The sequence below is a fragment of the Pan paniscus genome, chromosome 19 (genome assembly GCF_029289425.2).
Source record: "Pan paniscus chromosome 19, NHGRI_mPanPan1-v2.0_pri, whole genome shotgun sequence".
NCBI lineage: Eukaryota > Metazoa > Chordata > Mammalia > Primates > Hominidae > Pan > Pan paniscus.
The window spans coordinates 98,566,313-98,579,656 of record NC_073268.2 but is presented as its reverse complement, the minus strand read 5'-3'; the positions used below and the strand labels follow the sequence as shown (position 1 = coordinate 98,579,656).

Genomic DNA, 13,344 nt, shown 5'->3' with positions numbered 1-13,344 from the left:
ACGGTGAAACCCCATCTCTACTAAAAATACAAAAAATTAGCCGGGCATGGTGGCAGGCGCCTGTAGTCCCAGCTACTCAGGAGGCTGAGGCAGGAGAATGGCGTGAACCCGGGAGGCGGAGCTTGCAGTGAGCCAAGATCACGCCACTGCACTCCAGCCTGGGCGACAGAGCGCAACTCCGTCAAAAAAAAAAAAAAAAAAACTGGCCGGGTGCAGTGGCTCATGCCTGTAATCCCAGCACTTTGGGAGGCCGAGGCGGGCGTATCATCTTAGGTCAAGAGTTTGAGACCAGCCTGGCCAGGCATGGTGAAACCCTGTCTCTACTAAAAATACAAAAATTAGCAGGGCATCTGTAATCCCAGCTACTCAGGAGGCTGAGGCATGAGAATCGCTTGAACCCGGGAGGTGGAGGTTGCAGCGAAGCAAGATTGCACTTTCACAGCAGGTGAAGGAAACGACGGGTGACAACAGAATGGCCAGGAAGGCCGTGGCTTGGAGTTCATTTTCCTACCCAGCACGTCCTCGCTGTGCAGACGGCAAAACATGCGGCCTCCCAAAGCCTGGGGTCTGAGCAATGAAGGACCTGCCTAGCCCATGCTGGGGGAGCCACAGGCTTGGGCGCCCAGGCACAGGGCACATGGAGGTGGCGGGGAGGGCTCCTGGCTCTACTCCTGGGGCACCAAAGGCTCTGGGGGCAGGCTGAGTGTCTACACATGGCTTTCCATGGCCCTCAGAGGAGACCCTGCAGGAAACTTTCTCTGTAGCATCCGTGAGCTCAAATGCTTCTCCACAGTGGGGGGTGCTTATGGCAGGAAGGGCCTAGCACGGAGCCCACAGACACCCCCAGAGTCGATCATACCTCCCGGCCTTGGGCTCCTGGGGAAGCCTGAGCCCCATATCCTCCTCCCTGTAGGGACTACAGAGGCTCAGAAGGCCGGACGCGAACAGGAGGGCCCCACCCCCATCTGGTCGTCTTAGGAACAGTGGCCCCCGCTGGTGCCTTGCCACATGGGACCATCCTGAGAGCTGGAAGGACCGGCCAGCTGTCCCGTGGAAGATGGGAGCTGGGGGTTCTTAGGTCTTTTTGACCCCCTCATTGTCCAGAAGAAACAATATGGCCTTAGGGAGCCCTTGGCTTTCCTCCTGGAGCGGGAGCCTTTCCCCAGCCCCCACCTATGGTTGCTTTCCAGAGCTCCAGGCTCAGGCCCAGCTCCCAGCACCAGGTGCGAACCTGGCTCAGCCAGGAAGGCCAGCAGCCACCCAAGACCTGTAACCACGTCGGCCGCCTTCACCTGCCCTCCCCCAAGCTCAGCCTCATGGCCCAGCTTCAGGGAGCACCAGGGTCTGACCCTTCCTGAGGGTGGCTCTCCTGCAGGAGGACTTGAGCCCAGGGACAGGGTCCTGGCCAACCCTAACTCCTAGCAGGCATCCTCACAGAGAGCAACATCGAATCCGAAGCTGCTGATTTCCAGGGTCCTCTTTGCCACCATGGACCAGAGCGTGTGTGTCCGTGTGCGACTGTGTGTCTACACACATATTCACTTGTGCATGCCTGTGGGGGCTGTGGATACATATGTGTATACACACATGTCTGTGGGCCTGTCAGCTGCAGTGCGTGCACCCCCATGCTCAGGCCTGCATGCTCACATGTGCTTCATGTGTGTACTTGTGTGGCTGCCTGGTCCATGCATTGCCATGTGTGCTCACATGTGCATGCCCGTGTGTGCCTGTGTGTGTGTGTGTCCTGTGTGGCTGCTGTACCATGGCATGCATGTGTCCCCGAGTGCACACACATGTTCCCATGTGCACGCTCATGTGTGTCTACACCTGTGTGTGCCTGTGTCCCCGTGTGCATGCTCATGTGTGTCTACACCATGTGTGCCTGTGTCCCCATGTGCATGCTGATGTGTGTCTACACCCGTGTGTGTCTGTGTGTGTCCCCATGTGCATGCTCATGTGTCTACACCCATGTGTGCCTGTGTCCCCGTGTGAATGCTCATGTGTGTCTATGCCCATGTGTGCCTGTGTGTGTCCCTGTGTGTATGCCCAAGTGCATGTGCTCACATTGGCATGTGCCTCTGCATGTGTGCACACAGACATGATGCCTTGAACAGGTGGCCTCTCCCTCCCAGGGTCCCCCGTGCTCTCTCTCAGTCATGCCTTCCTCCCACCTCTCCAGGAAGCCCCCTGTGCTCCCTCCGGCCCTGCCTGTGTGGTTCACATGCTACTGGCCTCCATTTAATGGTTTCACTGCACCTGTGTCTCTGAGGGCTCAGTCTTTTTTTTTTTTTTTTTTTTTTGAGATGGCGTCTCGCTCTATCACCCAGGCTGGAGGGCAGTGGCGTGATCTTGGCTCACTGCAAGCTCCGCCTCCCAGGGTCATGCCATTCTCCTGCCTCAGCCTCCCAAGTAGCTGGGACTACAGGCACCCACCAACAGGCCCAGCTAATTTTTTGTATTTTTAGTAGAGACGGGGTTTCACTGTGTTAGTCAGGATGGTCTCAATCTCCTGACCTCGTGATCCACCCGCCTCGGCCTCCCAAAGTGCTGGGATTACAGGCATGAGCCACCGCGCCCGGACTTATTAAACTTTTTATTTTTTTTTTGAGACGGAGTTTCACTCCAGTCACCCAGGCTGGAGTGCAATGGTGTGATCTTGGCTCACTGCAACCTCCACCTCCCAGGTTCAAATCATTCTCCTGACTCAGCTGCCTGAGTAGCTGGGATTACAGGCACGTGTCACCACATCCAGCTGATTTTTGTATTTTTAGTAGAGACGGAGTTTCACCACGCTGACCAGGCTGGTCTCAAACTCCTCACCTCAGGTGATCCACTGGCCTTGGCCTCCTGAAGTGCCTTTGTTCTCCTTTTTGCCCTTTGAAGCATGTGATCTCTGTGACCTACTCCCTGTTCTTGCACCCCCTCCCCTTTCAAAATCCTTAATAAAAACCTGCTGGTTTTGCGGCTCAGGCGGGCATCAGGGTCCCACCGATATGTGATGTCGCCCTGGGAGGCCCAGTGGTAAAAGTCCTCTCTTTGTACTCTTTCTCTTTATTTCTCAGCCAGCCAACACTTATGGAAAATAGAACCTACATTGAAATATTGGGGGCTGGTTCCCCCGATATCTGGCGTGCCAACGTGGTTTTTCTTTTTCCTAAGTGCATGTGGGAACCCGATTCCCTTTGGTAGTTGTGTAGAAACGTTCATTGGTCCGGTTCACAGAAATGCTTGTTCGACTCAAAAAAAAAAACAAAAAAAAAACTGACTCATATGGTTTAGTAATAGACTGGGCACCAAAGGGCTATTTAAAAAACAATTGCTCCTCTGGCGGGAGGGAATGCCTGGAGGCTACTTGTTTTATTTCTTATTGGAAGAACGAGGATCATCATTTTACTTTGTATAGGAGGTTCAGCTCTTTCTTTCCCTTAAAATGGGAAAATAAGGACATTATCCCCCGAGGGCTCGTGTGATACTCCCCATTCTGAGCTCAGAACACCCAGAACTTTGGAAATTGGCTCTTGCCACGTCCAGACTGCGAGTATGGGAAGGGGAAACTTTTCTGTCTGTCGTCCCTGCCACCGCCCCTCGCGTCCGTGATTCTGAACCCCATGATAAACCCCCTTTGAACCCTTTTCCTCTTTTTGATGCCAGTCCTCTTTTATGGGACTCCAATTGGCATTACGATAATTTTTCTCAACCCAGGTATGCCGCTCTACCTCTTCAGCATCTCCGGGCACCTCAAATTGCTTTTTTTTTTTTTTTTTTTTTTTTTTTGAGACAGAGTCTCGCTCTGTCACCCAGGCTGGAGTGCAGTGGTGCGATCTCGGCTCACTGCAAGCTCCGTCTCCTGGGTTCACGCCATTCTCCTGCCTCAGCCTCCCAAGTAGCTGGGACTACAGGCGCCCGCCACCACGCCGGGCTAATTTTTTGTACCTTTAGTAGAGACGGGGTTTCACCTTGTTAGCCAGGATGGTCTTGATCTCTTGACCTTGTGATCCGCCCGCCTCGGCCTCCCAAAGTGCTGGGATTACAGGTGTGAGCCACCGCGCCCGGCCCTTCAAATTGCTTTTTTACAGCGGATAATATCAGGCGTGGCCACCACTGCTCCTCTCCCTCAGTATCAGTGTAGATTCAGACATTCTGCTTTGTTCACCTCCAACGTGACTATTCCTATACAGAGTTGTGTTAAGCTTCCTTATATGCTGTTAGTGGGGAATATCAAAATTTGGACGAACAATCAAACTATCCAATGTATTAATTGTCATTTCTATACTTGTGTTAACTCCCGTTTTGACTCTAGGAAAAGTGTAATGTTGGTTCAAGCTCGAGAAGGAATCTGGATACTGGTAACTTTACCCAGACCTTGGGAATCTTCCAAAGCTGGGCAAGAGGGCAGAGGGCTAGGGGCCAGGATCAGGCCCTCCAGGCAGTGGTTGGGAGGGCACAGGGCACAGGGTGGGGGTAGGGGATGCTGAGGGTGCTTCTGACCAGCCAGCAGGACTCACAAGGAGCAGGGCTTGAGCCACGGATAATAGGACCAGTGAGGCCTGGTCCACTCTCCTGGGGGCACGTGCAGGCCGCTGGAGGAGTCTAAGCAGATGGGCCTTCCAGGAAGGACAGGTTGAGGGGTGTCCTTTCCTTGGCTGCTGGCAGGCAGAAAGCAGGCTCCAAGGGTAGGGGCAGAAAGCAGAGTTTACAGGGCAGCCAAGGGGGGGTTGGACTGGCCGCAGTGCCAGGTCTGATGTGGACAATGCACTTGGCTGTCCTCCAGAACAAACCAGGACCTTGCCTCCTGCTGGCCACCCTTGCCTCCGGCCTGTCCACCTCTGTGGGCCCAAAGCCCCAGATGATCCAAAGGCCCTACAGTCACCAATTCCGTACTCCTGGCCACAGAAGGTCACTCCTGGCCACAGAAGGGCAGTAGTTCTAGACTTTCCTACCATGACCCACAGAACAAAGTAGCTTTTACATGGAGGCCCAGTGTGTGGGTGCACACACACACGCATCTGTAACTGACCCCAAAGCCTCGGGAAGCAATGCTGGTCTTTGCTGGACCACCATGTACTTCCATGACCCCAATCCCTTCCTATCCTATTCAACTTCTAAAAGGTGCCCCTGGCCAGATGCTGGCTGTCCAAGGTGACCTGGGGTTCAAGTCCCTTTCAGATGAATGTAGGGTACAGCCCTATGGGGCTTAGCGGGTCTTCTCCCCGTGTGCGGAGACACGAGATTGTGAGAAATAAAGACACAAGACAAAGAGATAGAGAACAGCTGGGTCCGGGGGACCACTACCATCAAGACACGGAGACCAGTAGTGGCCCCGAATGGCTGGGTGCACTGATATTTATTGCATACAAGACAAGGAGGGCAGGGTAAGGAGGGTGAATCTTCCAAGTGATTGACAAGGTGAAGCAAGTCACGTGATCATAGGACAGGGGGCTCTTCCCTTTTAGGTAGCTGAAACAGAGGGAGAAGACAGCATACATCAGCGCTTTCTTCTATGTACTTATAAGAAAGATCAAAGACTTTAAGACTTTCGCTATTTCTTCTACTGCTATCTACTACGAACTTCAAAGAGGAACCAGGAGTACGGGAGGAACATGGAAGTGGACAAGAAATGTGACCATTAAATCATAGCACCACAGGGAGGGGGTTAGGCCTCTGGATGACTGCGGGCAGGCCTGGATAACATCCAGCCTCCCACAGGAAGCTGGTGGAGCAGAGTGTTCCCTGACTCCTCCAAGGAAAGGAGACTCCCCTTCGCGGTCTGCTAAGTAACGGGTGGCTTCCCAGACAACGGCATTACTGCTTGACCAAGGAGCCCTCAAGCAGCCCTTATGCGGGAGTGACAGAGGGCTCACCTCTTGCCTTCTAGGTCACTTCTCACAATGTCCCTAGGTTATATTAGTAATGCAACAAAGAGTAATATTAAAAGCTAATGATTAATAATGTTTATACTAATGATTGATAATTATCCATGATCATTTTTATATCTAATTTGTATTATGACTATTTTTATTTTAACTGTTTTCTTTTTTTTTTTTTTTTAAGATGGAGTCTCGCTCTGTGGCCCAGGCTGGAGTGCAGTGGCGCAATCTCGGCTCACTGCAAGCTCCGCCTCCTGGTTTCGCGCCATTCTCCTGCCTCAGCCTCCTGAGTAGCTGGGACTACAGGTGCCCGCCACCGCGCCCGGCTAATTTGTTGTATTTTTAGTAGAGATGGGGTTTCACCGTGTTAGCCAGGATGGTCTTGATCTCCTGACCTCGTGATCCACCCGCCTCGGCCTCCCAAAGTGCTGGGATTACAGGCGTGAGCCACCGCGCCCGGCCTATTTTCTTTGTTATACTGAAACAGTTTGTGTCTTCAGTCTCTTGCCTTGGCACCTAGGTAATCCTTCGCCCACAGATGAAAGCGGAGCTCTGCTGACATTGGTGTCTTCTCCAGACGTACTTGGTTGTCCAAATTCTTTCCCTTGGTTTTAAAGTGAGCCGGCGGTGTCCTGCTCCCAAGCCTGAGAGATGATGGGCACAGGCGACACTTGTTAGGACATGCCGATGTTTTCAGAAACAAAACAAGAAATGTTAGACCTGAAATTCTCCATTTCACGTGTTCTTCCTGATATTAACCACACATTCTTTCTGATATTAACCACCACATCGTCTTTTTGCAATAATCTTGGCAGGGAGAAATATGCTAGCCAGGATCCACTAAATCGATTTCAAGCACGGAGGATGGGTCACACCAGGCACTTCAAAAGACCCGTCCCTGAGGCAGCGGAGACCCCGCCCCGCCCCGGCGCGCCCACTCCTTTCGGCCAATCACTGCAGCGGGGAGCAGCTATTTGAATGTCCCCGCCGCCTATCTGAAGGCCGCCCTGCCATTGGCCCCGCCGCGCCCCGCCCACCGTGGCCGGAGCTTCAAGTTCCGCAGCCCCAGTGCGGAGGGCGGAGACTGTGCCGACATGGAGCTGGGCCTCGCGGGCCGCCGGGTGCTGGTCACCGGGGCAGGCAAAGGTGGGCGGCGGGGAAAGGTGGGCAAAGGCCGGCGGCGGGCAGAGGCGGGCAGGGGACGCCCTCACTGAGCCCGCTCCCGGCAGGTATAGGGCGCGGCACGGTCCAGGCGCTGCACGCGACGGGCGCGCGGGTGGTGGCTGTGAGCCGGACTCAGGCGGATCTTGACAGCCTTGTCCGCGAGGTAGGCCCCGCCGGGTCCCAGCGCTGCGAGGCGGCGAGCCGGGAGGGGGCGCCAGCGAGCGGGGGCGCCAGCGAGCGGGGGCGGTACCTCTGTGCGCGACTCCGCCGCCCCTCGCGGGCGCTGCGCTTCTCACCGCGGCCTGGGCGCCCTCGCACCCTCTCTCGGGGCTGGTGGCCTGCGTGGGCGGCCGGGTGGTCGGCAGAGCCGCCGGGGCCCCCCCGGCTCAGAAAGAGGCCGAAATGGCTGCGAAGCAGGCCCCGGGCAGGAGTCGCTCGGGCGCAGGGAGGAAGTGAACCGGCCGGAGGTAGCGCCCGGCTGCTGGCCCCACAGTCCCGACACCTTCGGAACTCCTAACTCCTTTACTTGTCCGGCTGAAAGGTCACCTGCCCCAGTCCCCAGCTGTGCCGCTTGCTGGGCACGGAGCCTCTGGTAACTGCCCCCTGATACACACAGTGCCCGGGGATAGAACCCGTGTGCGTGGACCTGGGTGACTGGGAGGCCACCGAGCGGGCGCTGGGCAGCGTGGGCCCCGTGGACCTGCTGGTGAACAACGCCGCTGTCGCCCTGCTGCAGCCCTTCCTGGAGGTCACCAAGGAGGCCTTTGACAGGTGAGCCTGTGAGGGCGGAGGAACCTCAGGGAGGGGCTGTCCTGGAGGACACAGCAGCCCTAATCTCTGACCAGGGTCTGTCCCTCGGCCTCTAGATCCTTTGAGGTGAACCTGCGTGCGGTCATCCAGGTGTCACAGGTGAGCTGCCCTGTGGGCTGGACGGGAATTCTCGTGAGTGATGCCAGCTCTGCCTCACGGTCTCGCTGCAATTCCAGATTGTGGCCAGGGGCTTAATAGCCCGGGGAGTCCCAGGGGCCATCGTGAATGTCTCCAGCCAGGGCTCCCAGCGGGCAGTAACTAACCATAGCGTCTACTGTGAGTGCCCCAGCTGCGCCCTCAGCCCCACCCCCGCCACAGCCTCGCCCTCATCACCGGCCCCAGCCCCAGCCAGCTTCGGTTCCTCTTCATAGGCTCCACCAAGGGTGCCCTGGACATGCTGACCAAGGTGATGGCCCTAGAGCTCGGGCCCCACAAGGTGAGCAGGGCTGGGGTACCTCCCCCAACCTAGGGCACCCCACTTGCCCTGCTGACCCCAGCTGTCCCGGTGTAGATCCGAGTGAATGCAGTAAACCCCACAGTGGTGATGACGCCCATGGGCCAGGCCGCCTGGAGTGACCCCCACAAGGCCAAGACTATGCTGGACCGAATCCCACTTGGCAAGTTTGCTGGTGAGTCAGGTGGGAGCCCAGCCAGCGTGGTGCCAGCAGTCCCTGTGCGTGCCCTGGGTAGGGGTGGGAGGGAAAGATGGGCGGCAGCCTCCTTCCTCTATGCCCCTGACGCCCGCCCTGCCCACAGAGGTAGAGCACGTGGTGGACGCCATCCTCTTTCTGCTGAGTGACCGAAGTGGCATGACCACGGGCTCCACTTTGCCGGTGGAAGGGGGCTTCTGGGCCTGCTGAGCTCCCTCCACACACCTCAAACCCCATGCCGTGCTCATCCTACCCCCAATCCCTCCAATAAACCTGATTCTGCTGCCCAGACTATGTGCTATTCCTAGGCTGCCAGCAGGTAGCTGGGGGCTTGGGGCCAGGTGTGGAATGCGGGCAGAGACCCATGACATTCACATTCCAATCCAAGGGGGAGCGTGGCTCCCACTCCTGAGGTTTTCAGGCCTGGCCAGTTCTCTGTCAGGGAGATGGGAGGTGGTGAAAGGTCAGCTCCCAAAGAGGGTGGTGAATTTCAGCAAGGTTGGCCTTCGGGCCTGTCCAGAACCTCTGGGGTGAGACGGTGTGTGCATGTAAGTGTTGATCACCCCCTCTGTGAGTGCACAGTTGGCTCCTCTTCCTTCAAGCTAATGAGTAAGACAAAAGGGAAACAAGGAGGACATCAAGCTTCTCCACTTCGTTGGTGATCTGAGCCACTTTGTTGAATCAGATGATGGTTTTCGGAAACTAGAAGAGCCTTTCCTCAACTTGTGCTATTCACGATGTCATGAGCACAGACACAGCACCCTGAAGTCTAATCCGCATTTTATCATCTGAAGTCTAGACAAGTAACCGTAAGTCAAGCCTCCTCCCACCACAGCTGATTTCAAGCTACCAGTTAGATGTCATTTAACGTGGAGCTGGAGAAGATGCCCTCAGCACCCTGTTACGTGGTGTTTGTGTCCATAGGTCCCACAGATGTACATAACCGAGGGGCAGAGAAAACAGTCGTGTATGCAGAAATAACTAGGAAGTGACGTTTGCTGATTTTGCTTTTAATAACACAAATTGTAAGCTTCTATAATTTAATTGTTAATGATCGTTAACAACTGGCTAGCAAAATTGTTGAGAATTCAGCAGTCGGCTTTCCTGAGCCAGTAGGAGCTGCCCCCACACAGCACAAGGCGGAAGCAGACAGTGGCCCTCATGGCACCCTCCAATCCCGAGTGACTCCAATCCCAGAACCTCATGGCACCCTCCAATCCCGAGTGACTCCAATCCCAGGACCTGATGGCACCCTCCAATCCCGAGTGACTCCAGTCCCGGGACCATGGCTCCGGGCCCACTGTTTCTGGCTTCAGCGTCAGCGGACTGTGCTGGGTCACTGCTCTCTTCACTCTCCACACCACACCCCAACCCCCGCGCCCTCCTCCACCCTGCCCCTCTGCCTGGATTGCCCTTACTCCCAGTGCCAGCCAGAGGAGCTGAGGGATGGGGGGAGGCTGCCTTGGCTCCCATGAGGCTCAGAGAGGCCTGACCTGCTTCAGCCTCTTTTCAGACCGTCCCGGTCAGCACAACAGGCGCTGCCTGAGAACCGGCCCGCCTCTCCCCGCCCCTCCCCGACATGTGCCCTCCCAGAGGCGCAAATCAGCCTGAGGGAGGCCTTGTACACAGCCAAATAATCATCCCTAGGGCTCAATGCACTAGCTATTGCTTTGATCTGGGTCTGCTCCTTTGGGGGCTGAGCAGCTCAGCAGGCCCCTCTTCCCCTGGGGTAGGGTGGAGGAAGCTTGGTGCTGCCTTTGGGAACTCAGCTCTGAAGTGCAGCTGGGGCGAGGAGTGGCTGGGGTGTGATGGACCCACTCTGCACCATCACGTGGGGGAATTAGGAGCAAACCGCCCCAGGGCAGAAGGGCAGGTAGTGAGAGGCAAGAGGTGTAGGTGGAGAATGTTTATTGTATAAAATAAGAAGGGGCTGCCCCACCTCGAGGCACAAGGAACAGAACTCCCCCCCACCCTCCCCCTCCAGGGAAGCCCATCCTGGGGCTTCCCTGCACCTGCCCCTGCAGCCCTGAGGGAGACCCTGCTCCCTCCCGGCCTCCGGCGGGGGCCAGGGAAGGCTGGAGCCACACCCCAGAATGAGGCGGCAGAGAGGACAGGATCCTGCCACCCAGCCTCATCCCCATGCTTCCCCCCTGCCCACCCCCACCGCTCCCCACAGCTGACTCAGGGACACCACACGCCTCAACACAACAGCGGACACGTCCAGGGCTGCTCCCTGCCAGCCCTCAGGCTCGGGTGGGCCAGGGCTCTAGAAGACGGTGCACTTCTTCCCCGGCTTCTTCACTGGGGGCGGGCAGAGCACCGCGCGGATTGCCTCGTCAAACACTGTCTTCAGGCCCCGCTGGGTCAGGGCTGAGCACTCCAGGTATTTCACAGAGCCTAGCGGCAGTGAGGAGGGGAGACAGTGAGGGTGGGGTACAGGGAGGCCCTTACTGCGCCTCCCCGCCCCTCCCCTGCAGGCCGCCAGCGCCTACCCACCGATCTCCCGGGCCATGGCCAGGCCCTGTGGGTAGGTGATGGGCGCCAGCTTCTTGTCCCGCAGCCGCTCAATGGTGTCCTTGTCGTCGCGGAGGTCCAGCTTGGTGCCCACCAGGAGGATGGGCGTGTGGGGGCAGTGGTGCCGCACCTCCGGGTACCACTGCAGGGACAGACGCTCTGATCCCTAGGCCCGGAGTCGGCTACCCCAGCCCCACCTGAGCAAGTCACGGCCCTCAGGGACTTTCCCCACTGTTCCAGAGCTACACTTGGCTCTTCTTCCTTCAAGGGGTGACCAGGGGCGGATTTGGTGGGGAGATACCAGGAACAAACACGCAGCCAGGGAACCTGGAGACCTCCCAGGGCCTCCTAGTCAAGGCCCATCCCCAGCAGCCAGAGAACCCCTCCGTTCTGAGAGCTGTGACCACCACCACGGCACCCCATCAGCCCCCATGGTCATCTTCAGATCCCACTCCATGCGCCTACCCCAGGCAGAACCGTATCACAATTGCCTCTAAAGGACAACTTGTCGGGGCAGGTACTGGGGCTAGCCCTCTCCCCACAGGGGCCCCCAGCCTTGCCCTACCTTGGCACGAACGTTCTCGAAGGAGGCCGGGCTCACCAGGGAGAAGCAGATCAGAAAGACGTCCTTGGGAAAAAGGTGGGACCTGGTGGAGTGGTCAGGGGCTCCCCAGGGCCCTGCTCCCTCCCTCGTCCGGACCTCAGGGACCCACCCAGCTCCCGGGGCTGGCCCCATTGTCACGTACAGTTTGGGGGTAGGAGAGTGGCCGCAGCCGATCGTAGTCCTCCTGACCCGCTGTGTCCCACAGCCCCAAGTTGACTGGTTTCCCGTCCACCATCACGTTGGCAGAGTAGTTGTCAAAACTGCAGAGCAGTGAGGGCAGTCAGGGCTTGGGAGGGGTCCCAGAAACCCCCAGCCCTGCTGGCCTGTGTCTTGGGGTTCACAAGTCTGCACAGAACTAGAACTCTGGCCAGCACCTCGGCTCCAGCCGGGAAGCCCAGAGACAGGGCCACCTGAGCCGACGTGGAAGCCCAGAGGAGACCCTGCCCGTGTCCCCCCCATGCCACACTCACACGGAAGGCCTGTGCTCTCCCGGGAAGCCCCCACACTCACACGGTGGGGATGTACTCTCCGGGGAAGGCGTTGGTCGTGTAGCTGATCAGCAAGCATGTCTTCCCCACGGCGCTGCGGACAGGGCAAGCCACGTGGCTCCCGGGCCCGGCCTCGGACCCTCTGCCCAGCAAGGGCAGCCCCCTCTCCCGGAGCCAGAGGCGAGTTAGGGACGTCTGGGGTCGAGAGGGGGACCCAGCCCACCAGATCCGTGGCGACCTAAGGCTGGAGGACGACCTGGGCAGGCCGGGCTCCGGGGGCTGGGGTGGTGAATAAGGGCGCAGGGCGCCCCACACTGGGGCCCCAGGCAGAGGCCCCGACTCCGAGGGTGGCGGCAGGAGAGAGTGGGGCCGGCTGAGGGTTCAGCCCAGGTGAGAGGCCTGGCCCCACCCACTGGGAGGACAGGGCGGCGGCCCCGCCTCGCCCGCAGCCAGCCCAAGCGGGAGCCGGGCAGCATCAGGTGGGCCCGAGCTGGAGGCTCGCGGACCCCGCCCCGCCCCACCCCGCCCTCCTCGACCCCGGGGCGCACGCGGCTCGGGCGGGGTACGGCGGGGCCGCCGCGCGAGGACCCGGGCACCACCCCCGCCCCGCCCCGGCTGCGCCCCGAGCCCCCGAGCCCCCCTCCCGCCCAGCCCAGCCAAGCGGCCTCCGGGCCGCGCACTCACCCGTCGCCGACCACCACGCACTTGATGGCCTGCATGGGCGCGGGCCGGGCGGCGGCGGGCGCGGCCGCGAGCCGAGCTGCGGAGAAATGCCCGGCGCCGCAGCGGCCGCGGACCCGAGCGCCGAGCGATCGGCCGGAGACAGCCGAGCGCCGCCGAGCGCCGGGCGCGGAGACAGCCGAGCGCGGCCGGCGGGGGGCGGGGGGCGGGGGCGGGCGGGGGGCGCCCGGCCGCGCGGCTGGCGGGGCGGGGCCGCCCGAACCCGGGCAGAGCTGAGCAAGCTGCGGCGCCCCCGCCTCCAGCGCGACCCCGGCCCGGGGGTCTCCTGCGGGTCCCTCGGGGCGCAGCGCAGGCCGGAGAGCCCAGCGACCTGGACCCGGCGGGGAGGGCTCCGCGCGCTGCGCTTTCTCGGGGATCCGCCCCCTGCCGCCGGGAGCCAGCTGGGAACTCCGGGGTCTGCAGCCGCCCGAACCCCCAGACGGACAGCCCCCGCGGCCCTCCCGTCCCTTCAAGGCAGCGGCGAGGAGGGGCGAACAGCCGCACCCCGGCAGGCCCTCCCTGCAGGG

The 13,344-nt window shown here is 59.2% G+C and overlaps 2 protein-coding genes across 8 annotated transcripts; one reads left to right on the top strand and one right to left on the bottom strand.

The window, feature by feature from the left end:
- The first annotated feature begins 6,901 nt into the window (after positions 1-6,901).
- DCXR (dicarbonyl and L-xylulose reductase) lies at positions 6,902-9,549 on the top strand. Of its 6 annotated transcripts, none has more exons than XR_008621600.2 (9): positions 6,902-7,013; positions 7,097-7,194; positions 7,648-7,802; positions 7,898-7,940; positions 8,018-8,117; positions 8,213-8,277; positions 8,353-8,470; positions 9,094-9,300; positions 9,416-9,549. XR_008621600.2 is itself a non-coding variant. In XM_034943172.4 (9 exons), exons 1-8 carry the CDS (start codon positions 6,962-6,964, stop codon positions 9,281-9,283), a joined length of 738 nt encoding a protein of 245 aa, XP_034799063.1. In that variant the 5' UTR covers positions 6,902-6,961; the 3' UTR covers positions 9,284-9,300; positions 9,416-9,549. The 6 variants fall into 6 exon arrangements, 5 of the variants coding, with proteins under 5 accessions (XP_034799063.1, XP_034799062.1, XP_063454888.1 ...); XM_034943172.4 differs by having other exon boundaries at positions 9,177-9,300; XM_034943171.4 differs by having other exon boundaries at positions 9,177-9,549.
- Positions 9,550-10,079: 530 nt separating this feature from the next.
- RAC3 (Rac family small GTPase 3) lies at positions 10,080-12,948 on the bottom strand. Of its 2 annotated transcripts, none has more exons than XM_034943176.4 (6): positions 12,782-12,948; positions 12,120-12,191; positions 11,752-11,869; positions 11,571-11,633; positions 10,984-11,147; positions 10,080-10,888 (listed from the first exon to the last, which is right to left on the bottom strand). In XM_034943176.4, exons 1-6 carry the CDS (start codon positions 12,814-12,816, stop codon positions 10,828-10,830), a joined length of 513 nt encoding a protein of 170 aa, XP_034799067.1. In that variant the 5' UTR covers positions 12,817-12,948; the 3' UTR covers positions 10,080-10,827. The 2 variants fall into 2 exon arrangements, with proteins under 2 accessions (XP_034799067.1, XP_034799066.1); XM_034943175.4 differs by having other exon boundaries at positions 10,382-10,888; positions 10,988-11,147; positions 12,782-12,936.
- Positions 12,949-13,344: the final 396 nt, after the last annotated feature.